Source organism: Miniopterus schreibersii, assembly GCF_964146895.1.
Source record: "Miniopterus schreibersii genome assembly, chromosome: 3".
NCBI lineage: Eukaryota > Metazoa > Chordata > Mammalia > Chiroptera > Miniopteridae > Miniopterus > Miniopterus schreibersii.
Window position 1 is genome coordinate 27,860,138 of NC_138103.1, and position 24,146 is coordinate 27,884,283.

General features: G+C 51.5%; 2 protein-coding genes across 7 annotated transcripts in view; both read right to left on the reverse strand.

The window, feature by feature from the left end:
* LIMK1 (LIM domain kinase 1) overlaps positions 1–24,146 on the reverse strand; it is a 317,283-nt gene that overhangs the window by 16,367 nt on the left and 276,770 nt on the right. The window contains exons 4-7 of one of the 2 annotated variants that reach the window (XM_081131770.1): positions 9,203–9,405; positions 7,321–7,417; positions 607–745; positions 150–259 (exon numbers count right to left, since the gene is read on the reverse strand). In XM_081131770.1, coding sequence (XP_080987896.1) covers positions 150–259; positions 607–745; positions 7,321–7,417; positions 9,203–9,405 — 549 coding nt within the window. Of the gene's footprint in view, positions 1–149; positions 260–606; positions 746–3,976; positions 4,105–7,320; positions 7,418–9,202; positions 9,406–24,146 lie in introns of those variants that run through there. The other variant, XM_081131771.1, reaches the window with a different exon arrangement.
* ELN (elastin) overlaps positions 19,105–24,146 on the reverse strand; it is a 31,638-nt gene continuing 26,596 nt past the window's right edge. For 3 of the 5 annotated variants that reach the window (XM_081131904.1, XM_081131906.1, XM_081131903.1), the window contains 6 exons: positions 23,954–24,043; positions 23,256–23,291; positions 22,575–22,619; positions 22,144–22,179; positions 21,518–21,568; positions 19,105–20,113 (listed from right to left, as the gene is read on the reverse strand). In XM_081131904.1, coding sequence (XP_080988030.1) covers positions 20,070–20,113; positions 21,518–21,568; positions 22,144–22,179; positions 22,575–22,619; positions 23,256–23,291; positions 23,954–24,043 — 302 coding nt within the window. In that variant the 3' untranslated portion in view covers positions 19,105–20,069. The remainder of the gene's footprint in view (positions 20,114–21,517; positions 21,569–22,143; positions 22,180–22,574; positions 22,620–23,255; positions 23,292–23,953; positions 24,044–24,146) is intronic. The other 2 variants (XM_081131907.1, XM_081131905.1) reach the window with 1 other exon arrangement.

Sequence of the window (24,146 nt, forward strand, 5' to 3'; positions counted from 1 at the left end):
TTACTTTAGGCTTTCTCGGTGTGACTCTTATGTCATATTTCCCAGTCACTTCTAATGACTGCCCCACATGGGCAGGGAAAGGGCCATGGTGTGGGAGACCTGTGCTACAGGTGGGCACAGCAGACTCAGACAGGGGCCAGGGCACTCACCAGTATAGCTTGGAGTGTTCCACCAGTGTGTATGTGTCCCCGTCACCAATGAAGGTCCCGCATGTGAGGCAGATGAAGCACTCGGGGTGGTATTTCAGCTCCCCAGCCACCTGGCAGAGGGGTGGGAGGACAACCCAACTTAGCCCCTTCAGCTCCCGTATCTCCTCCGCTTGGCCTTCTCTCAGAAGGGCAGCCCCCAAAAAACTTTGAGGGCCTGGTTGGTCAGCTGCTGAGCTCCTGGACAGAGCTGGCTCTAAAGAAAGGGGGCTGAGGGATACAGACAAACGGGCTAAGAAGGCATGGGGGAATTAGAGAACCAGTGAAAAGAAGAACAAGAGAGATGATGGGAGAGAGACCTCGAGCAGAGAAATCTGTGAGGACATGGACATGGACACGAACACACGGACATACACGCACAGACCAGGTGAGGTGGGCAAGCGGGGCAGGGGGTGCTCACCATGACCAGTCCCTTGGTGATGTGTTCCGAGCACCCATGGCAAGACTCGCCATAGCGGGCCCAATAGTCTTTCTTGCAGAAGAGCTGCCCATCTTTCTCATAGTACTGGTGTGAGAGGGAGACACTGCATTCACAACACCTGAGTGAAAGAGGAACTGGGACTTAGCATGGCCCACTCCCACCCCTCCTCCATAGCTGGGTCTGCTCACAATCTATAGGCACCTTTGTGAGAATTAGAAAAAGGTGTGCCCTTTGGGGAGAGGCAGCCTGCACTGGAGCACAGGGCTTAGCAAGTGAAGTCAGGGATGGATTCAGCCCCCCTTGGCCCCTTGACCAGAAGCCTCTGCAGTGCACAGCCTGCACAACCACCCATAGCAGTTCTGCACCCAGAATGTCTGGCTACCTACTAGCCCCCAGTGAGCAGTACTCCTCATCTGCACCCCTATCCCTAGTCATGTAAGAAAGATGGCCCAGAGAGGGCAAGCGACTTGCTCTTGGTCACCAACCAGGTGGAGGGGGTAATGGAACCAGGGAGACCAGGATTGAGATGGTGAGCCTAACAAACCACAGGCCCCACTCCTCTAGTCTGGTCAGCTTCCTCTCCCTCTCCCTCTCTCTCTCCCCTTCCCCACCCCAGCAATGTGGAAGCAGCTTGAGCCATCTGACGTATATAAAAGTGACCTGTTGAGCTGTGAAGACCTACTAAATGCTAGCACCTTCCCACTGTCTTGGTTGAATTTTCTTAATCCTCACAGGTCACCATGAGGTAGCAATGGACATCCTCATTTTACAGATGAGGCAGATGAGCTTTACAGCCTTTAAACTGCCCAAGGTCACACAAAGCCACTCCCTGTTCCACTAAGGTATGAGGCAGGAGTTCAGCTCAGCAGTGACCCTCTAGGATCAGTCTAGATGGGATCTACTGATTTCCTAGCCCCTAGTCAGCCCTATAGGTGCTGTCAGTCACAAGAAGGGGACTTAAGGGGCAGCGCAGCATGGCCCCTCCCTCCACCTCAACCAGAGCCTTAGTCCCCACACCTTCCTTCAGAAGAGTAGTAGTGCTGTATGGAGGATGCCCAGATGTGCAGGATCATCAGGGCCACAATCCCCCTGCCCCATCACCAGGGTCTACCAGGGAGGCCTAGCTGATGGGGCCCCTGAAGAGCAGATGGAGAGGAATGATATATTAGCTTCTTGGTGTCATCCCATAGGCCTGGAGCTAGCTAGAACTCTTTCCACTCAAGTGTCTGTCCCAGTGGGTAGGCACCAACAGCCCAGCTAAATCAGGATGAGCAAATGCAGAAATGCGGATCCCAGTGAGCCCTCAGGGGCATGTTTTCAAGAACCTGACCCAGGGTCCTAGGGACCAGAGGACACACCATGCAGAGAACCCATCCAGCTCTGCTGCTGATTGTGCCCTCTGGGTGATGTGCCAAGGTCACAAAGGGACAGAGAGACCCAGGCTCAGAGCTTACGGCTCAGTAGGGAAATAATCCAGGGGAGAAAGGGGCAAGAAAGACTGGGACCTGAGTGAGATAGCTCCATTCCCCAGGGAACCCTCCACTCTACACAGCCTGCCTTCTTTCACTGCTCCCTAACTAGGGAACTGGGGATGCCGAGACAGAGGACAGCAACCAAGAGTGCTGGTGGGACACTGTCCCTTTAAGAGGATGGATACAGCCTGTTCCCCATTGTTTGGGAGCCTGAGGGCGTAGGGCAGGTTGGTGGGGGGAAGTAGCTGCAAGGGCAGGGGCAGGGAAGGCATAAAATGCCTGGGTTCAGAAACAGGGTGTGTGTGGGGGTGCTCTCAGAATGGAGGTCTGATGCCGTTTCCCTATGAGAGAGGGGGGAGGAGTGGAAAGGGAGGGCCTGGGGAGACAGCCCTGGGATGTGAGAGGAGGCAGCAGAGGAGGCAGCGGAAGCAGCAGCTGGACCAGAGCCCTGACGTCATCCCCACCCTCCCGACCCTTCCTGCCCTGGGCCATGCAGGAGGTGGGCATCTCACGGCAGAAGGGGTAGGGGGGAGGCGCAGGCAGTGCAAGCACTACACCCTGACTTTGGGGAGGCCCCTCATGCCCTGTGCTGATCAGTGATTCACTTCACCCTGCCACCAACCAGACACATCATGTCACAGGAGTGTCACCACAGGAGTCTCCCCCTCACTTCCGGGCTGCCAGGATGCAGGAAGTGGGGACTTGGTCAGGCTCAGGAGCAGCTGCCTTCCTCCAGGGGAGAGAATGCTCTTCAACGACCTACAAACTCCCACTGCTTCACAAACTCCTACTTCACAAACATTCATCACCGCAGCAGCCCTGGAAGACCCGACCACACTGACTCATCCAAGAGTTCTGTGAGTGTAATCGCAACCTGGTCACCACTTCCTTGAAGCCTGCTCAAAGGCCTGGCTAGGTAGCCCCCATTCCCCCAGCCTGCACAGTCAGCCTTTGTTGGCCCACCAGTCTTTGCCATTAACCCGCAGCGGGGCTCTGAGGTCCCAGGCCAGGCATCCACAAACACTGGACCCCAAAGAAAACATAAGTGGTTCCCACCAGAGAGACCTGCTCTGTACACTCCATCTGGAGCAGCTCCCACTCCTAGCATCCTCAGAATTGCTCCAGGGCCCCCCAGCTGGGCCTCTTATCTCAGACAGGGGACAGGGGACTTCCATCTCAAACAGGGATTCTAGTCCAGGCTCACATAGCAGCTGGGTGGCTGGCACTTGTGGCCTTGATGGACCTTTGCTAAAGGAAGGCACCCAGGAGCCCCTGACCCTGTCGATCTCTTCACCCCTCAGGTCCACATCCAGCCAGAAGCCAGAGGAGGCAGGTGGGGCAGGTAGGCCTGACTCTTAGGGTTGCCCTACACATGCCCCTGCTCCCACGAAGGACATCAAGAGAGGAGTGCCAGGTACTAAGTGTGTATAGAAATGGCCTAGGGACAGACAGAGAGGACAGTTGTCTATCTGCCCTGTACAGGGTACCCCTCCCTGAGAGCAGAAGACAAAGCCAGGCTCAGGCATTGGGAGGGCATAAGAGTGCTGGCCTGAGAGGCAGTGGCAACCTCTGCAATGACAGGTCCATTCCTCCCACAGGTGCACTCTAACCAGGGCCACATCCCTGGACATCAGAGATGAAGAAGGAGTAGTTGGAGGACCAGCCTCATGGAGACAGAAGCTTTTTGTACCAAAAAGGCCAGAAGCTTCAGCAGCGGCCTGCTTCCTCTCTACAGGAGGCCAACAGTGACCAAGAGTTTCAGTTCTCCTGTCCTACAGGCAGGACCCAGGTCAGTCTGTCCCACGGTTACCTCTAGCCCGAGTCCTCACAGCCTTGTTTAAGGTCTGGGACAGGTGGGGAAGGGACTTTCCACTTACTTGGCCCCTCTAAAGCAGCGCCTTCTTCTCAGGGGCGAGGCCAGCATCCTTTTGTAGCTCCCCGCAGCTCCCCACAGCTCCAGTGGCTCTGGAGGCCTAATGGGGAGTGCACGGGCAGGGGTGGGCCTACGAGCTGCTTCCCCATCCTACTCCAGGCACGCAGGATTGGAGGCTGCAGAGGGTGGGGCCAGCGTGGCCACCAGCATGGGAGGAGAATGCAGCAATGTGGGTGCCGGACGACTTGGTCTGAGCCCACAACAGGAAGCAGTTGAAGGGCCTTCTGCCGGGACTCCAGTGCAGGCAGGGAGGCTGTGGCAGTCACTCTGCCCTCAGCCTTACACACCAAGGCACACTCCATGCTCTTTGGTCTCTACTTAAAGGCAGTGAGGGCTCAGGGCTCTCTGGGGACAGGGACAAGCTCAAAAGTAGCTGCTTCTTCCGGTGCTGCCCCTAAGAGAACAGAGGTCAACTTTCATGAACAATCTGTCCTCCTTGTCTGAATCGTCCCCCGAAGAGGGGGAGGCTGCATTCTGGCCCAGGCTCAGACCCATAGTGCCAGCTGTGTGCTCATCTCTCCTCACCCAGGGCCAGCCCACCCAGTCTCCGGGGAGATGTTGTCAGAGCAACAGCAGCCTCAGGGCTCAAGCACTGCAGGCTGCTGGGAAGGGACCTCCCAAAGGCAGAAGCTGGGCCAAAGGGAAGCCTGGACCACTCTGAGTCTGGCCATAACCTTCCAGGAGGAGAGGTCCACAGGGTTGGGGTGCCTGGAACAGAGAAAGGGGGGCCTAGGGTGACAATGACACCCAGTGTTAATGCCAGAGGCATCCTGTGTGCCCACAGCAACTCTCCCACTGCAAGGCCTCAGAGCCCAGGGGCTGGTGCCAGCCCTATCTCATGGCACTGAGATGCTTCCAGGGAGAAACCAAGCAGAATCTGGAGCCTTGGGCATCCCATTGAGAGCCAGACTGGATGCCTACTAGCCATGGGGACCAGGCAAACAGTGACTCCTGTCTGAATTGCTTCTCTAACTGTCATGGGATGTGGACACTGTTGGCCTCACCAGTTTTAGGGGCTGTTGGGAGAACCACACCACTGGGTCAGAACACTCGTGCAAGCCACACTGTGGAACCTGTGGCTCTTACTGCCTGTGGGCCCTCCTCACCATGGAAGCCTTCCCTGTGCTGGTCATACCAGGGATAACCCAAATATGCCTTCTTCCTACTGTCTCCACCAGGGGCTTTACCCCTCTCCTGGTTATGCAGGGCAGGGACCCTTCAAAGCTAGGTTCCATGCATTCTGTCCCTCTATTCTACTCCTGTGGCTTGCACGGTTATACTCCTGGCCCTCCCGCATGTCTCCTAAGGCTCCATCTCCCTCCCCACCAGAGGCACAGGGGCCCCTAAAGTTCTTCCCCTGATCTCTCTTGGCCCCATCTCAACCCCCCTACCCCTCTATCTCTGTGCCAGCCCTAAGCGGGCTGTTCTCTCTGGCCTTCTCACCTCTGACTGGCCTCAGACGACTTTGGCCAGCTCTGGGCAGGGCACTGCCATCCTGGATAGTCCACTGCACCTCCAATTCAACAGGGACAGGGCACAACTCATCACTAACCCAGCTCCTGACTCCACCAGAGCCAACAGACCACTGCCCTCCCCGGCACCAGGGCAAAAACCAGACCACTTTCAATTCAGCCCCTGCTGTTCACCAGCCCCCAGCCCCACTCCAAGGCCCTTCACCTCTTCAATTCTGCAGTGATTTGGAATGAGACAGACATAGGTTCAAGTCCCAGCTCTAGCTGTTGCAACTTTCAGTAAGGTACTTGATTTCTCACATACGAACTGGGCAAATAATGGTACTTCATTTGGTTATGTCAAAGGTTTAATGAAATGACATTAAAAGAGTGCTTAATAAGTGGTGGCTAATATGACTAAAACTTGCCAAACATTGTCCCTTCTAAATCTGCAATTCTCTCCACTCTTAGTCACTGTCTTAGGTCAGGCCTTAAGTACAGATCCCTGAACTACTGTGACAGTCCCTTCCCTGCCAAGTTACCATCTGCCACTGGGATGGCACTTTTCAATAGCACTTCCACCCACGTCCCTCCCTTGCTTTCTGCTTTCTGGATCCCTTTACTGGCTTCCTACTACCCTCAAAAGGTTCTTATCTTGGTGTTCAGGGCCCTTCACAAATCAATCACAAGTTTGCCTCCTCACTGCATCCCTCAGCTCAATCTATTCCAACCAAAGGAGCTATTCCCGTTGCCTCAACTGCCCATGCTATCCCACCTTCCTGTCTATGCAGACGTGGTTTTCTCTGCCTACTGAGAATCCCCTGCTGCCTGAAGACCTCCTGAACAACTGCCTGGGAGTCCCAGGGCCTGGGGCCTACCTCTCTTCTCGCCTCACTAGCCAGTGGTGTGGGTGCTGTGTATTCATTCACTCACTGGCTGTGAGACTTTGGTCAAAAGAATTAACCCCTCTGTGTCTCAACTAATGGAGACAATGCAATATATAACTATCCTTACACCAGTGCCTGGTCCTTAATAAATTGTAGAAAATGTTAAACATTATTCTTAAAAAAAAAACACCACCAAAAAAACCCCTCCATCAGCTGGTGGTCGATGCCCTGACCCCAGCTGTGCCTCCCAACTTCACTTTCCCCTCTTTGCAATGCATTTCCACCTGAACTCTGCTGTTCACTGACTGAGCCAGGCCCTGTCACTCCCTTTGCCCCTGCTGGGTCCTTTGCCTGGAACTCCTTCATGCCTGGAATTCCTTCCCATGTGGGAAATCTCACATCCTTTGAGACCCCCAACTCTGGCTGTAGAACCAACTCTAAGGCTATCCCTGATCCTGCTTCTAATTATGGTTCCATTGGGTCCCATGTGCTCAGCCACAGCCCTGACCCCTCTCTCCAACACTTGAGAGTTAGTGTCTGGGCTACATATCTTGACAACCAGCTTGGGGCCCAGTGAAGGAGGCCCAACTTACCCCAAGACTATGTTTGTCTCCCTTCCTCTCCTGGAGCATGAGCATCCAGAAGGCAAGAGTGCACTGCTCTCCCCCTCCTCCCCCTGCCTAGGTGCCTGCAGGCCTTGGTAATACTGGTGGAAAGACAGGTTTCTTCCCTCCTCTCCAAAGAGGTATAGAATGACAAAACAGAGAGGCCTTTAGGGATCTTCTAGTACAAATGCCTATTTTACAGATGGGAAAACTGAGGCCAAGGACTTGCTGGAAGTCAAGAGACAGCACCAGGGAGTGTAGCCAGCTCTCCCAGATTGCTTGCCTAGCCGCTTGTCTTTGGTAGGTCTTGCTTAGGGTACTCCATCCCTGGCCAGCCCACCTTACCTGAAGCAATCTGCATGCCAGTCAGTGTTCAGGGCCTGGAGGTACTGGCCATCATAGATCCTCTGGCCACAGCTCGCACACACGGGCAACTCACTTCCTGCAGGGGTGGAAAGGGAGCCAGGAACCATTCTTAGCAGAGTCATGGTTTGGTGCAGGCGCAGCCTGCCCTGTTGACCCCACATGCACCTGCACAAATCTTTGTGTACACCCACACAGCGCACCCAGGCTGGGCAGTCACTGTGCTGAAGGAGAAAGGAGGTAGGTTTGAGAGTCTTGCTAAGACCTTGGCGAAATTACCAAGCCTCTCTGGATCTCAATTTCCCTATCTATAAACTGACTGTAAACTGAAGAAGAGGATCAGATGTCCACTCTCCAGCAATAGCATTCTTCAACTCAAGGTAAACAGGGAGTCAGAAAGCAGCAGGATTTAGAAGTAAGGCAGCGGGTGACATTTTTGTCACAGCTCCTTTCCTCCCCTGCCTGCTCAGAAAAAGCTACTAAGAAGACCCTTCAAGTCCAGGTAGGGACTAGACAGGACTGGATTGGTGCATCCTGAGTTGAAACCCCTGGGAGGGGAAGGCAGGAAGCCCAGAGGTGCCAGCCCCAAGTGAGCCTTCGCTATGTCCTGGCCTGACCGGAGGCTGGGACTGCAGAGCTGGGCACTCTTCAGACACCTGCTCCAGGGAGCCTGGCACCTCCACAAGCTAGTCAGTAGGCATGCTTAGTCATCCTTGGAGCCTGGCACGGTTGGAACTGGGTGGGCCCTGGAAGATCTTCCAGGCCTGCTCTTCCTCATTGTATGGACGGGGAGACTGAGGCCTAGAGAGGTTAGGCTTGCTAGATCATACAGCAGCCTCCCAGACCATGGCCTGCCCCTCCATGAGGACCCAGGGACCCCCGGTAGGGGCGAAGGGGCAATAGTGAGGTGGGCTCTTGCTCCAAGTAGGCCTTCGGGGGCCTGGTGGGCCAGCTGGCAGTAGCCCTGGTGGAAGGCAGGGCTAGAGGTTGTCTAGTCAGGACCAGGTGGCCTACGTGATGGTGCAACTGAGGAAATCCGGGGAAGGAGACCTGACCCTGCTCTGGGCTGGGGGGGGGGGGGCTTTGGGGGTCTGGTCTTCGTACCCTAACTCTGGTGGAATCCCAAGTCTTGAGCCTCAGTAAGGGGTAAGGGACTGAAGAGGAGGCTGGGATTCGTCATCCTCCCAGCCAATACTGACTGTAGGGAGAGAGGGGGTGGGGGCCCCAGCAAACTGCCAAGGACTCCCTGGAGGCTCAGCCAAGCTCTGCCTGTTCGGCGCCCAGCCACCAGTACCGGGGACCAACTATTCGGCCCCCAACTGTACAGCCGGGGAAACTGAGGCCCGGCAGGTAGCACCTGGCTCAAGGTCACAGAGCCAAGCAGGCGCCACACGGCGACACTGACCAAGGGCTGCGGCTTCCCTAGAGCCTCTTTCTTTCCAGACTCAGTTAAAGACCAGATAAAGGGTGGCCTGAGGCAAGCCTCCGGTGGACGCAGCCTGCTGATGAAGGCCGGGGCCGGGGGGCACTGCCTGTGGCTCTAACGGGATGGTCGTCGGTGGAGGGGACAGGGGAAGGCGGGGAAGAAAGGGAGGAGGGGCTCTCCGCCCTCGGGAGGGCAGCCCACCCGGGGCCGAAGAGGGGAAACTGGGTAGGAGCGTGTCAGGGAGGGGCCTGCGGGCCTCAGAAGGTCGAGCTCATCCCCCCCGCCCAAGGAAGGAGGGGCGCGGCCTCCGGGCAAACCCGGCCTCCGCAGCGGCCCGGCCCGGCCCGGCCCCCTCCCGCGCCCCCCGCCCCCCAGGGAAGGCGCCCCCGCCCGCCAGGCCTCCAGGTCGGCGCCCGGCCCTGCCCGCGTCCCGCGCACCTTCCTCTCCCATACGTTCTTCCCTCCAGGTGCAACAAAGTAGCGTCAACCTCATGCACTCGGCGGGAGGCGGGGCCCAGCGGGGCTGGGGCTGGGGGTGGCCGGGCCCCGCGAGCTCGCCCGCGGCCGCCGCTGGCCCGGGAGGCAGAGGCAGAGAGAGCGGGCCCGGGCAGGTGGGCTCCGGGCTCGCGGCGCCGCAGCCGCCTCTCGGACACCGGCTCCGGCACCGGCTCCGCGCCGCGGCTGCCTGGGGAGCGGGCGGAGGGGCGGGCCGGGGCGGGGCCTCGCGGCTGCGGCAGGAGGCGGGGCGGGTGAGGCGGCCAGCGGCCGAATTGCCCTGCGCGGCCCCGCCCCGCTCCTCGGCGGCGCCCCGCCCCCGGGCTCCTCCTCCCTCATTCATCTCTCCCGGGGGACGCCCGCCCGCCCAGCGCCCGAGGCGGAGATACGTAAACCGAAAACTGCGGCTTAGGAGGGCCGAGGGCTCCGACGCGGCAGCCTGGACAGGTTTAGAAGCCCCCCAAAGGGGCCTCATTTTCCCGGCGGGGACCCCTTCTGACCCGAGGCAGCTGGATGGAGGCCAAGAACTGGAGGAGACTTTGCGGCCCTGAGGACCGTGGTGGCCGCCTCGGGGAGGGAAGGCGATGCCCAAGCCTCAGGCCCTCACCCGCTAGGCGAGGCCAAAGGAGCTAAAGAGGCAGAACCTAGGGGAGGAGTGACCTTCTGCCAGACAGTGACAAATGTGCTCTTTCCACTGCTGGCGACTTGATGCTGGCGCTGCCCAGCCCAGGGTTCAGAGGGGAAACAGCTGAACAGGGTTTTGACTGAGTGAAGTGGCCAGAGGACTTGGGTGGTTCCCAAAGCACAGGTGCCCAGTCCAGCCCTGGGAAGGTGTAGCACCCTGCCTAGAAGTGGAGAATCCTAGAATGCCCCCTGGGGAGGGAGCAACCCTATCTACCCCTAGGCCCACCCTCCTTCTTCATCCTATTGCCCAGGAAGCTAGGAGCAGAGAGGTTGAACCATGCGCCCAAGTGCACCCAGTGAATAAAGGCAGAGGCAGCCAGACTCTGGTTTCAGCCATCACATTTGCTGGACTTCTCTTGCCAAGGCCCTGGCAGGTTACCTGTAAGGCGGGGCACTCACTCCTGGGTGCAAAATAATTACCTTGGGGTGGGAGGAGAAAATATTCAAATTTTGATTTCTAATAATAAAGAAGCTGGGCTTTTAAAATACTTAATATTTAGATTGATACAGTGCTCTCACTGCCTTCTGCTCAGATGGTCCCAGAGCACTTACAGGAAAGTGTCCCAAGGAGGCATGGAGGTCCTCAGAGGCCGTACAGCAACGTTTTTGCTTGTTTGTTGCTTTTCTATAGGGTATCCCTCAGACAGGGTCCTGGCAGGAAACAGGAGCACTCAGTGGAGATTACTGAGGAGAGTTTAATAAAGGGAATTTTACAACTGGATTGGGCAGGGTTAAGGGAAACCAATGAGGACAGGCACTCTCAGCGGGTGGCAGCAGTTACTGCCCTAGGGTGAAGGGGCTTAGGAGAGGGCCACAGTGCAGGGCGAAGGAAGTGCTCAGAGTGGACGTGGAGGGGCTGCGGGCCTGTCCCCAGTTAGCTGAGTGATATTACCTAGTTTTAACAAAACTAACCCACACAGAACGGACTTGTATCTGCATAAGATTGCTGAAAAGAAAGCAGAGATCGACGACAATGCTAATACTGCAAGAATTCTGAAAAAACAGAGCTGGCGTTTCTATCCCTAGTTGGAGCTCCTTGTCAGCAACATTTCCTGGTGAAACCAGTGACTGGCTCATCAGACCTAACATATTTAGCCACATTGCTCATACAAGGTATTGTATTTTTTTAACTGAAAGCAAAAAGGAATTTTGTACTTTTAACAAAAAAAATAATTCAAAAATTGTTTATCTCATCTTTAGAACACTCTTCTTAAACTCTTTTTGCATTAATATGTGATGAACATATTTTATTATTACTTGTATAGTCAAGTATGTATATAATATAGAAGTGAATATGCCTATGTGTGTGTGTGATAGGGTACACGTCTTAATTTGGGTGCAAATTAAGAGCTCTGGCTTTGATGTGTTAAGTTTTAGGTGCCTATTTGCAATCCAAGTGGCAAATATATATATATATATATATATGAGATTCATGATAAAATTTTTCTTTTTTTTAAATATATCTTTATTGATTTCAGAGAGAGGAAGGGAGAGGGAGAGATAGAGATAGAAACATCAATGATGAGATAGTCATTGATCGGCTGCAGCCCACAACCTGGGCATGTGCCCTGACTGGGAATCGAACCCCGATCTTCTGGATCCTAGGTCAATGCTCAACCGCTGAGCCATGCCCGGCCGGGCTGTGATAAAAATTTTCTAGACAAGGGGTTAAGAGTCCTGTGAGAAAAGTTGTATTACTCTAGGTCAGTGATTAGTATTTGTCCAAACTGGTGCCTGGCTGAACACAAGCTGGTGACAAGCGAGAGACTGTAAGGACACTGTCACAGGATGAGCCCAAGACTGTTGGTACCCAGAACAGGGTCCAGAGCCTGAGCTGACCTAGCCTAGGGGGGAAAAAAGGGCTGGCATCATGGGATCTCTGCTGTCAGACCCAGTCTGCCTCCTCCTCACGCAGACACATGGCTTGGTGACTCTCTCACCCTCTCCTTGAACTGCAGACACAAGTACCCAAATGTCTACTTGGCATCTTCACTTGAATGGCAAATGGACACCTCAAACTTAATGCATCCAGGCCAGAGCTCTTCATTTGTGCCTGGATCTGCTCCTCCCCGGGTGTTGCTTATCTCAGTAAATGCCACCACGGTCATCTAGAGTGTTTCAGGCCCAAACTTGCCCTTGACTTCATTCGTTCTCTCTCCTTACTCCTTGCATCTGATCCATCAGCAAATCCTATTGGCTCTCTGTACAAAATCTATTCAGAAATCTACCACTTCTCCCCTCTCGCTGGTCTAGCTGGACTTTCAGTGTAATAGCCCCAAGCCCGTCCCCCTGTTACCCTTCAGAGCCTCTGAACATATGGATGGAAACATGACATTTCCTTGCTTTCAAATCCAAAGCCCTTACTTCAGCCCTTATGGGACGTAGCCCCAGGCTACTTCTTCGCCCTTATTTTTCCGCTTCTTGCTCACTGTTGCTAAGGAAGGTGCGCCTCTGCTGTTCTGACTTCCCAAGCTTGTGCTTATCACAGGGTCTTTGGCCTGAGGTCAGGTGTCCTCAACCATCCCAAGTATCTTAACATTCTTTGTCATTCTCTGTCGCCTTCCCTGGCTTTTAATCTTCATAGCATGGATTCAGTTGACATTAGAGTTAAGCATTTAGTCACTGTACTAGTTTCCTGTAGCTGCCATAAGAAGTCACCACAAACTTCGAAGCTTAAAACAACAGAAATTAATTTTCTCACAGTTCTAGACGCCAGAAGTCCTAAATCAGTTTTCCTGGACCAAAGTTAAGGGCCACACTCCTTCTGGAGGCTCTAGTGGAAAATCAGTTCCTTTCCTCTTCCAGCTTCTTTAAAAAAAAAATTGTGGTAACGATCACATAATATAAAAGTGTACATTTCAGTAGCCTTCAGTATATTCACACTGTTGTGAAACAGATTGCCAAAACCTTTTCACCTTGCTAATCTAAAACTCAATACACATTAGACAACTACCTTCTCTCCCTCCCCGAGCTCATGGTCACTACCGTTTTACTTTCTGTTGCTATGAATTCGGCTATTTGAGATACTACCTATCAGTGGAATCACACAATCTTGTCTCGTGACTGGCTTATTTCACTTAGCATAATATTCTCTAGGTTCATCCATGTTGTAGCATGTAACATTTCCTTCCCTTTTAAGGCTGAATAATATTCCACTGTATGTGTGTATCACATTTGTTTATTCATTTGTCTGTAGACATGTACGTTGCTTCCATTTCTTGGCTATTGTGACTAGTGCTATTATGAACAGGGGCATGCAAATATCTCTTAGAAATCTTGTTTTCAATTCTTTTCGGTGTATACCCAGAGGTGAGAATGCTGGATAATGTGATAGTTCTATTTTTAATTTTTTGAGGAATCTCCACACTGTTTTTCATGGTGGCTTCACCATTTTACATTCCCACCAACAGTGCACAAGGATTCCAATTTCTGCACAGCCTCATCAACACTTGTTATTTTCTGCTTTTTTGATAGTAGTCATCCTAATGGATGTGAGATAATATTTCATTATGTGTTGTTTTTTAGAGACTGGTTCAGAGTTTTTATTCTTCTGTAATCACGATGTATATTTGGGAATGTGATGTAATTTAAATATTCACATCAGAAAAATTAGTAAATAGATTGGTTCATTCATAAGTCCCTTATGAGAGGAAAAGTAAATAAAGATGTTTAGCAGAGGAAAAGGTTTAGTGGAGATGGGTTGTCAATTTAGAAAACTTCTTTTCATCTTTTTTATCTTGACCTGTAGAGATTCCATAGATATATCTGACAAGTTTTAATTTCCCTCTGCAATATTTCAGCTATTTTTTGAAATGTCAGTTAGTGCTTTGTGGTTTTAACTTGCATTTCTCTGCTGATTAGTGATGTTAGGCATCTTTTTATTTGTTTGTTGGCCATTTGTATATTATCTTTGGGGAAATGTCTATTCAGGTCCTTTGCCCATTTTTTAATCAGGTTGTTTGATGTATTGTTACTGAGTTGTAGTTCTTTGTATATTCTGAATATTAACCCTTTCTCATATGTAGGGTGGGGCAAAAGTAGGTTTACAGTTGTGAGTATGAGAAACACAGAGTTTATTCTTGTATTATTTCAATTAATTATTGTATTATTTTCCATATGAACAACTTTAAACCTACTTTTGCCCACCCCTGTATATGATTGGCAAATATTTTCTCCCACTGTAGGTTGTCTTTTCACTCTGTTGACCATATCCTTTGATGCACCAAAGTTTTAAGTTTGATGTAGTCACATTTGTCTTTTTTCTTTTTTCCTTGTGCTGTTGGTGTCATATCTAAAAAATCATTGCTAAGTTTAATATCATGAAGCTTTTCCCCTATGTTTTTTCTAGGAAACATAGAGTTTTCCTAGGGGAAACATAGTTTTGAGTCTTATGTTTTAAGTCTTTAATCCATTTTGAGTTAACTTTTGTCTGTGGTATAAGATAAAGGTTCAACTTCTTTTGCAAGTGGCTATCCAGTTTTTCCAACACCATTTGTGGAAGGGGCTGCCCATTCTCCATTGAGTGTTCTGGGCATCATTGCCGAAAATCATTTGACTAAATATGTGAGAGTTTGTTTCGGGGCTCTGTGTTCTATTCCATTAGGCCATTCATCTATCTTTATATCGTTATGCCAGTACCAAATGACTTTGATTATTGTAGCTTTGTAATATATTTTGAAATCAGGAATGTGAGTCCTCCAACTTTATTCTTTTTTTTTCCAAAATTCTTTTGTCTTTGAGATTTCCTATGAATTTTAGGATGAATTTTTCTATTTCTGCAAAAGATACCATTGGGAATTTGATAGAGATTGCATTGAATTGGTAGATTGCTTTGGGTAGCATGAACATCTTAACAATATTAAGTCTTTTAATCCATTAATATGGGATTTTTCCATATGTTTGTGTCTTCTTTAATTTTTCAGCAATGTTTTATAGTTTTTAATGTACAAGTCTCATTTACATAAATTCCTAAGAATTTTATTCTTTTTGACATTATTGTAAATGGAATTGTTTTCTTAATATCTTTTTGGATCGTTCACTGTAGATGTACAAAAACACAACTGATTTATTTTTAATTTTTAATTATTTAATTTAATTTAAAATTTTCCCTCAGTTTTTTTGGCAACTGGTTTTTGTGTGTGTTAAGTTTGTATCATGCAACTTTGCTGAATTCATTTATTAGTTCTAACAGGTTTTGTGTGTGTGTGTGTGTGTGTGTGATCTTTAGAATTTCCTACATATAATATCATGTCATTTGTGAACAGAGATAGTTTTATTCCTTTCCAATTTGTATGCCTTTTATGTCTTTTTCTTGCCTAATTGTTCTGGATAGAACTTCTAATAGTGTGTAGTAGAAGTGGAGAGAATTCTTCTGCATCTGAATATCCAATATCCAATTTTTCCAACACCAGTCATTGAAGAGACTCTCTTTACCCCATTGTATGTTTTTGGTACCTTCATTGAAGATCAGTTGACCATAATTGCATCAGTTTATTTCTGCACTCTATTCTGTTCCTTTGGACTATATGTCTGTTTTTATTACTATAGCTTTATAATATATTTTGAAACCAGGAAGTGTGATTTGTCTAGCTTTGTTTTTCCTGTTCAAGATTGCTTTGGCTATTTGGGGTCTTTTGTGGCTCCATACAAATTTTAGAATTTTTTTTGTAAGAGAAAGTGGGCTGAAGACCTCCTATTTTGCCATCTTGCTGATGTCACTGCTCTGTAGTTTATTCTTCTGGTGTCTGTCTGGCTTTGGTAGCTGAGTAATGCTGGCCTCTTAGAATGAACTTGGAAGTGTCCTCTCCTCTTCAATTTTTGGAAGAGTTTTAGGAGGGTTGACATTAATTCTTTAAATGTTTGGTAGGATTCACCAGTGAAGAGAAATATCTGGTCCTGGCTTTTCTTTATTGGGAGGTTTTTGATTACTGATTCAATCTCCTTACTTGTTATTGGTTTGTTCAGATGTTCTATTTCTTCATGATTCAGTCTTGGTAGGTTATATGTTTTTTGGAATTTATCCATTTCTTGTAGGTTGTCCAATTTGTTGGCATACAGTTCTTTCAGCTTCTTAAAATAATACATGTGACTGCATTTAGGGCCCACCCTGAAAATATAGGCTAATCTCCCCCAGCTCGAGATTCTTAAATAATCACATATGAGCTGAAGTGTGTCCCGCCCAAATTCATATGTTGAAGTCCTAACCCCAGTACCTCAGAATATGACTGTGTTTGTTGATAAAGTTTTTAAACTAGGTTAAAATGAGGTCGTTAGGATGGAACCCAGTCTAATGAAACCAGTGTCCCTATAAAAAAGGGGAGATTAGGACATAGAAATGCACAAGGGAAGACCATGTGAAGATACACGGAGAAAGTAGCCATCTGCAAACCGAGGAGGGAGGTCTCAGAAGGAACCAACCCTCCCAACACCTTGATCTTGGACTTCCAGCCTCCAGAACTGTGAGGAAATCAATTTCTGTTGTTAAAGTCACCCAGTCTGTGGTACCTTGCTATGGCAGCCCAAGCTGACTAATACAGTAATATTTATAAGGCTCCAGGGATTAGGCACTGGATATCTTTGGGCTAGTAACAGCACACTTGTTTATCATCTCTCTACCAGAGTGTATAACTAATGAAAGCAGGGAGTTTATTGATTTTGTTCTTAAAACAGTGTCTATCCTCAGGGAGTTTACATTCTCATATAGAGAGTTTAAAAAAAGAAGGAAATCTACTTTGCCATGTGGGTACTCTGGAGAAAGAGAAAGCAGGGGCAGGTGAGAGAGTGGTGCACAGGGAAGGGTACAGTTTGCAGTTTTAGAAAGGGGATAGGGAAGGACCTTCTGAGAAGGTGACATCTGAGTCAAGACCTGAAGGAGATGAGGGAGCCAAGCATGTTGATAGCTGAGGAAAGAGCCTTCTGGTCAGGAAAGACAGCAGACATGGAGGCCTGCAGTGGGGGCCTGCTGCCTACAGAAAGGAGAGCATTGTCTGGTGGAGAGCTGAGTAGCAAGATGTGAAGTCAAAAATAGCTGGTGCAACTCAGGTAGGGGCTTCTAGGCCATTGAAAGGCTGCTGGCTTTGGGCCTGAGTGAGATGAGAGCCATTGCAGGATTTTGAGCAGGCGCATGACCTGAATTTACTTAAGTTTTAAGAGAATTGTTTTGGCTGCTGTGTGGAGAGAAGGCTGCTTGGAGATCCAGGGCAGAGTCAGGGAGCCAGTTAGGAAGCTGTGTAGTAATCCAGGGACCAGGGCATGGCCCCTGGAGGTTGTGAGAAGTGGCTGGACTCTGCATATCTTCTGAAGGTAGATTCACCACAGGATTTGCTGGCCAATCTGTGAAGGGGAAGTGGGAGGAGAGGACCCAGAGATGGCTGCAAGCTACCAGCCTGACCCACTGGAGGTGCTATTTACTGAGCTGAGGAAGGTGAGGATAGGGGGTGGAGTGGGGAACCATGCTATTCAGGGATGCCCATGAGACTTCCAGGTGGAGACACAAGGATGGGCCTTGGGTGTGCAAGTCCGTAGCTCAGGGGTGAGGTTGATGCTGGAGGGGCCAATTTGGAGTCACCAGTTCATAGGTGGTAAATAAAGCCATGAACTATAAGAAACCAAAGCAGGGATGCCCCAGTGGGGACTGGCCAACTTTTGGAGGCCAGAGAACTGAAGAGGGACCAGCAAGGGATATTTTTGTTGAAGGAATAAGTGAATGAATGAATCTCCTTTGCCACGACTCTTGGGCAGGCTGTCGCTCCTCACTGATTGTCACAGCAGCCCCCCGTGGGTGTCCATGAACCCACCTTTCTACCAAGTTCATATCCATCCTCCATCTTTCCTTAGCTCTGCCCCGTCTCACTGGGCACTCTCACTGTCCTGCCCTCTGGGCCTTTACACAGGCTGCTCTCCCTGCCCGAAAAGCATGCCCCTCATCCCCGCTTTGTTCTTTGCCTGATAAATTGCTTTTTGCGCTCTACTATCCTCTAGAAAGCTGTCTCTGAGCATCATCCCATCCCCTTTCTCTTTTCATCCCAATTTCTTCTGGCACTGCCTGGGTCCTTGCGAACAAATGCCACACAGTACAGTCTGCTTACTCCACCCACACTCCCAACAAACAGCTCCCTTGCCCCCTCCTGACTTAGGGGTGTGTCACTGGCCATGGGGTCTTCCCTCAGGAGGTCAGATGCAGGCATGAGGCCATGTGGTCCCTGGAAGTGGACTTGGTGGTTTGGGGAAGGAATTCCAGAATCTGGTATCCAGAGTGTAGCAGAGTGTAGTCTAGAAGGGAGTTGTAGGCATGTCCCCGGGTCCCATGGATTTCTGACGCCAAAGGGAGGGGGATGTCCCTGGGTTGGGCATATCTAAGAGTGGTACTGAATCTCCCAGGGCCACCTGCAGGTGACATTTGTTATGTTTTATAAAGAAGTGAAGCGGTGCCTTACATGGTCGTGTGTGAGGTGGATGTTTTGGAGGAAAACACGTCTTCTCGTTTTCTTAGATAGGGCCATTTTCTCCTTTCTGTATGGCTGTTCACCAAGGCCAAGAGTTTAGTCTAGATAGAAGGGTCACTTTTGTTTACTCCATCCCTCCAGCTGCACCCTCAGAGGCTGCCCACCAGGCCCTGTGCTCCCCTTAGTCCTATGGGACGAGAGCTGGGAAGGTGTTGCTGGGTAGGGGAGCCCACTTCCAGAGGAGACCCACTGTGGGCAGGTGTGTGTGGAGCTGGCCAGCCCTGCTTCCCCTACAAAGGGGCTTTCATTGTTAAAGGACATTCTGAACTTGGAGAAGGATCATACACCAGAAGCCAACAGCAAGGGATTCTGGTAAGCAGCTCCCAAATACATTTTGAACAGTGGAGGTTCCCCAAGGTCGAGCCCTGTTCCCTACCTGGGCCAGGAGTGGATGGCAGACGAGGGGATTACAAAGGGGGCCAAGACACAGTTTCCTTTAAAATGTTTTCATTTATTAGTCTTTTTTTGAAGCAGTTAATTCTCTTTTTTTTTTAATTAAAAAAAAAAATGTGTGTTTCATCCAGAGTTATACCAAAGTGATTAAAATGACATTTCTACTGGGGATATAGCTCCCCAGATCAGAAAAAAAATTTTTTTCAATTAACCACAAAAATAAAATCAAGAAAAACATCAACAATCAAAAATAATCCCCAAATATCCAGGACAAAAAATAAAATATTTATTGATCTATCACAGCGAGACACAAAGAGATGGGTGGGACAGGGGTGGGAAATGCTGTGAAGTACAGTGGCTCGAGGGAGGGACAGGGGATACAGTACTGCGTGGGGGGGACCCAGGTTAGGGAGGAGATTCCTGCCGCCCCAGCTGGCATAGCCCCTCACACCCCGGGCCCCTTTGTAGGGGTGTGTGTGGTGGAGCGAAGGCAGGGCATAGGCTGCCAATACAGGTTAACCAAGTTGATGGTGGGGATGCCCGGCCAGCTAATGGTACCAGGCAGTCAACTGAGGACAAAGATGGATGGATGGATGGATGGACAGATGGGCGGATGAATTCCACAAGAGAAAGAGGGCTATTCCCATTGGGGTTCTTCTGATCTGAAGGTGCCCCAGACATGGGGAATAGTGATTGGTGGGGAGAAAGGGGGCTAAGAGATGGTGTGACCGAATCCAGCTTGAGGTTTTCGATGCTTGGGTACCAACTGGACCACAGCCAGGGGTGGGTCCTGGTGGGCAGGGGGAGGTGGGACTGCCCAGGAAGTATCTGCACCATTTTCAGAGGAGCCCCAGGGAGGGGGCTTCCCGAGGGGCTGCCCTTCCCTCCTCCCTCCCCCAGGAAGATGAAAGCACCAGCACTTAGCACCGAGTTGCCCTGGAGATGGAGAGTGTGTGGAGGGGGAGCTCCTTGGTGGGAAGGGGGTGGGGGAGGGGGCTAAGCCCATCCACCACTTGCCTCTGAAGTAGGGGGCTTCCCCGGGCCCACTTGGCCACCGTTCTCTTATTTCCTTGTCCTGTGGATTTCCAAGTCCGCCCGGCCAGCCCTGTCCCCTCCAGAGGTGGGGACTTAGGAGGGGGCATTGGGGGGAGGGTCACAAAGGGTTTACATTCTCCACCAAGCAGTAGCACCAACGTTGATGAGGTCGTGAGTCAGGGGTCCTGGGAAGCTCACTTTCTCTTCCGGCCACAGGATTTCCCCAGGCAGGCCCCACCTGAGTGGGAAGGGGCACATGCAACGGTCAGTCCGGCCCCTCCCCATTGCTGCTCAGGCCACTGTCCACTGCCCAACACCAACAACATCACAGTGGGGGAGCAGAGGCTCCAAGGAGCCTCTAGAAGCCTCCAGAAGCCTGGGCTCCACCCCAGGCCAAACTTTTCTTGTACAAATTCCCACTGGACAGGTGGGTGGAACCAGGGCTTAAGATGTGGTTGATGAAACCAAGGTTCAGAGAAGGGAACAGGCCAGGCCATTGGGGCCAGGTCCAGGAAGGACTGGGCCTGGATAAGGTCTCTCTACTCTGAATCACTGCATCTGAGAAGCCTTTAGTGAGTGACTCACAGCAGCCCCTCGTCAAAGGAAATGGTGTGATAAACATGAGAGTGCCTCAAATAACTAAACTGAGGCCCAGAGAGAGGGAGAGTCTTACTCATTCACAGTTAGTGGATGACCTGGGAATGGAACCCAGGACTCCGGCCCTCTCCTGGGAAGGGTCTGATTGGTAAATCTTGTTTCTAATCATCAAGGCACCATGCTGGTAGTAGGGCCTGATGTAGTTCCTACCCCTGTGGGAGATAGGCATGGCTTGTTACCGCCACCTGGTGGCAGCAAGAAGTCAAGTGGGGCAGGGACAGGCATCTCTGTGAAGCTCATCCAGGGTGTTTGGAAAGCAATGGGATAGGGCCACAAGCATCACCCTGGGAAGGGTCAGGCTGGTCTTGCCTCTGCCCCTCCCAGCCCTGGCTTTGCCTCAGCGGCCTCATCTGTGTAGCGGGAAGCAGGTGGGGGTGGAAGGGAACCCACTGAGCAGCCACAGGGGTGGAGCTGGGGCTTCTTTGGGTCTCCTTTGGGTATTGTTGGGAGGAAGTTGGCAGGTGGTGATCAGGACCCAACCCTCACACTTCCAGAAGCATGTATGCATTTTTGAGCAAGGGTGGGGCTCAGTGCCAGGTAGTGGCCTCTGCCCACTCTGCCCAGCCTGGGCACCTTGGGTCACCCTGCCCACCCTTCAGATTTCCCTAACTCTAGGGCTCCTATTGTCTCATCCATTTTCTCTCTCTGTCTCTGCTCCTCTGAGTTATTCCTCCCTCCTTCTCCCTTCTCTTTCACTTGGCTCCTTCCTGAAGGGGGTGTTGTGGGCAGCAGGGAGGAAGGGACTGCTAGGCCAGGCCAGGCTGGGGTGAGCTTGGAGGGTTCTGGGCCCACTCCCAGATCTGATTGTCTGCCTTGGAGGCAGAAGAAGGGGTGGATGAGGTGTCCAGCTCCTCCAGCCTCCCCACTCCCTGCCAGGTCTAGTCCAAACATGTTTCCCCCTTTCCCAGACTGTTGGGCCCCAGCCTCTGCCTCTGTCTCTGCCCTTCCCTCCTTGCTCTCTTCTGGGGATGGGGGCTCTACTCGCCTTGGAATCCTAGAGCTCCCAGGGCACCTCCGAAGGGTTTAGGAGGTTTGCCTGTGGAAGGAAAGGTGGGGATTGGGGAAGGGGCCAAACTTTCCCACCTCCCCCAGAACCCCCACCATATAGGGCCTTGATCCTATCACAGCAGGTTCCGAAGGCCTTTTGGATCATATCCTGCATCTAGAGGTCTGAGAAGCTTGGTGGGTGCCCCTTCCCACCACAGCCAGATCCCAGCTTCAGCCTGCCCCAGCTAATACTGGGGTCAGAAGTTTTGCCCTCCCTAGCTACCTGCTTAATATATCTTGTTTTTCCCTTACAGTTTCTTTCTTTTTCTATGGGAACTTGTCAGTCTCTCCATTTAGACCCCGGGTGACCTGGGTCCTGTCTCACTCCTGGTGCCCAGCCAGTCAAGTGTCAGGCTGGGAGCCCCAGGAATCAGGATTCTTGGCCCCTGTCCCCACATCCCAGGGCTGAACTTTCAGCTTCTCTGACTACCCTCAAGCCCTCACACGAGAGGGCCAGCCAAGGGCTGTGGCCATACTAGCCACTCCCTCAACAGGACTCTCCTCCCACCCCAGTAAAGGAGCTCAGGGCCTTGCTTGAAGTGAGGCCCCTCCTTGCAAACTCACCACCAACTCCCAGGCCGCCAGCTCCTACTCCTCCACCTGCAAGGCAAGGAGAGGGGCTATGAGTGTCACTTCTGGGAGCCCACCAAGGCCTCCTGGCAGCATTGGCCTTGCCTGAGAGAGGCAAAGTTCTGGGCTTGGGTGCTGGGTGCCCTGGCTCTGTCTCATTCACTGTGTGACCTTGGGCAAGTCCCTGGCACTCTATGAACCTCAGTTTGCCCCATCTGGAGCATGGTATTTTAGAAGCTGATGTTCCCTGGCCTTGCAAGGGAGGAAGAGAAGAATAAGGGGGTGCCCAGCATAGTGTAATCTGAGGCTATGGGATCCATCCTGGGCCTTGACCCAGCCCCCCTGAGCAGGAGATGAAGTGAGGGAAGGGGAAGGATGGGGCCAGAGCTGCAGTACAGGGCCCTGGGCAGGAAGCTGGGACATACCTGGGAAAAGAGGAGACACTCCGAAGCCAGGTCTTGCTCCAACTCCTGCAGGAGAGACTTGGGGTTGGCATGGGGCAGGCCCCACTCCACCCCATCCCCTCTTTCTCTCTGCCCAGGACCACCTCTTCCCCAGTGCTCCCTCTCCCCCTCGCCCATAGTCAAAGTGGCCTTCTTCACAAATCTTGCCCCTGCCTGGCATCCTGGTGTGGGGCCCCATAGCCTCAGCTTGTCAGCCTGGTGCCTGAGGCCCATGGTGCAACCCCTGACCCTGAGGCCTGCCCCCTTGCCCAGGTTGTTTCCTTTCCTGGACTGTCCCCTCTGCCTTCTCTCTCATGTCCTTGCGCTAGCTGCAGCTCCAGGATTTCTCTACACCTGAGCAGAGCTGAGGACTTCACAGCAGAGATGGCCCCTACCTCCACCTGGGAATGGCCTGGCAGCTTCTAGGACACCTCCAAGGCCAGGGGCACCTGAGAAGTGGGCAGATGGGGTTTGCAACAAGGCAAAGTGTAAGGAGCCCTGAGCATCTCCTCTGGGTTCTGGGGTCAAAGAGATCCTGTACAGGCTGTCAGGGGTACTTTGAGCAGGATTGAGGCCTGAGGTGGGTGGGATGGGGCACTCAGGATGGGGAGTATTAGCAGCCTACAGGCCTGGGCAGGAGGAGAGCAGCAGGGAGTCACTCACCATATTTGGCTGCTTTAGCTGCAGCTGGGGACACACCTGGGGAGATGGGGTGCATAAGTGTTCAGGAATAGCCCTTCCCTCCCAGTCATGTTCCTCTTCTCACCTGTTCACCATTTACCGTCTGCCCACTGTCTCATCCTTCCACCATCCCTCCACCCTCCTTCACCCATCTTCCCAAAAGTCTTTATTAAGCTCCTACTGTGTGGCCAGTTTTGTGGTGCACACAGGAAGAGACTTGAGGTGGGTTTAGGTAGGGAGATACAGTAACGACCCAAGAAAGAGTGAAATGTCAACACAAGGCCCACCAGGATGGCAGAGATTTTGGAAAAGTAATTCCCCCCAAGCTTTGGTTTCCTTCTCTAGCAAATGGGCATAAGCATTATCTTAATGAACTCCCATTTGATGTGGTCATGTGGGTTGAAGGAGAAGAGGGAGAGGGTTGGGATCCCAGCTGCAAGAAATAGCCCTAGCTTCTGCTTACTCAAGGCTCCCTCTAAATGCTGTAGGCAGGCCCACCAAACCCTGAGTGGCAAATGAAGTGGTGTTGAGGTGGGGACAGAGAAGACAGCTGGAGCAAGATATGGCAAAATTGGAAGGAAAGTCTCTGTCTCTGTCTCTCTCTGTCTCTCTGTCTCTCTCTCTCACACACACACACACACACACCCCATAAACTCATTGATTCCAGAGCAACCTCTTACCTCCAAAGGCCCCAACCCCTGGGACAAGTCCACCAGCCCCAAGCCCTCCAATCCCCAGTCCTCCGGCTCCGAGTCCTCCTCCACCCAGGCCTGTGGAGAGAGCTGTGTGTTAAAACCTCATCAGTCAAAACCCCACTGCTTGTCTGTGAAGAGCTGAAGTTTTCATCCCAGGACCCAGGTGGAGCCTGAGTTT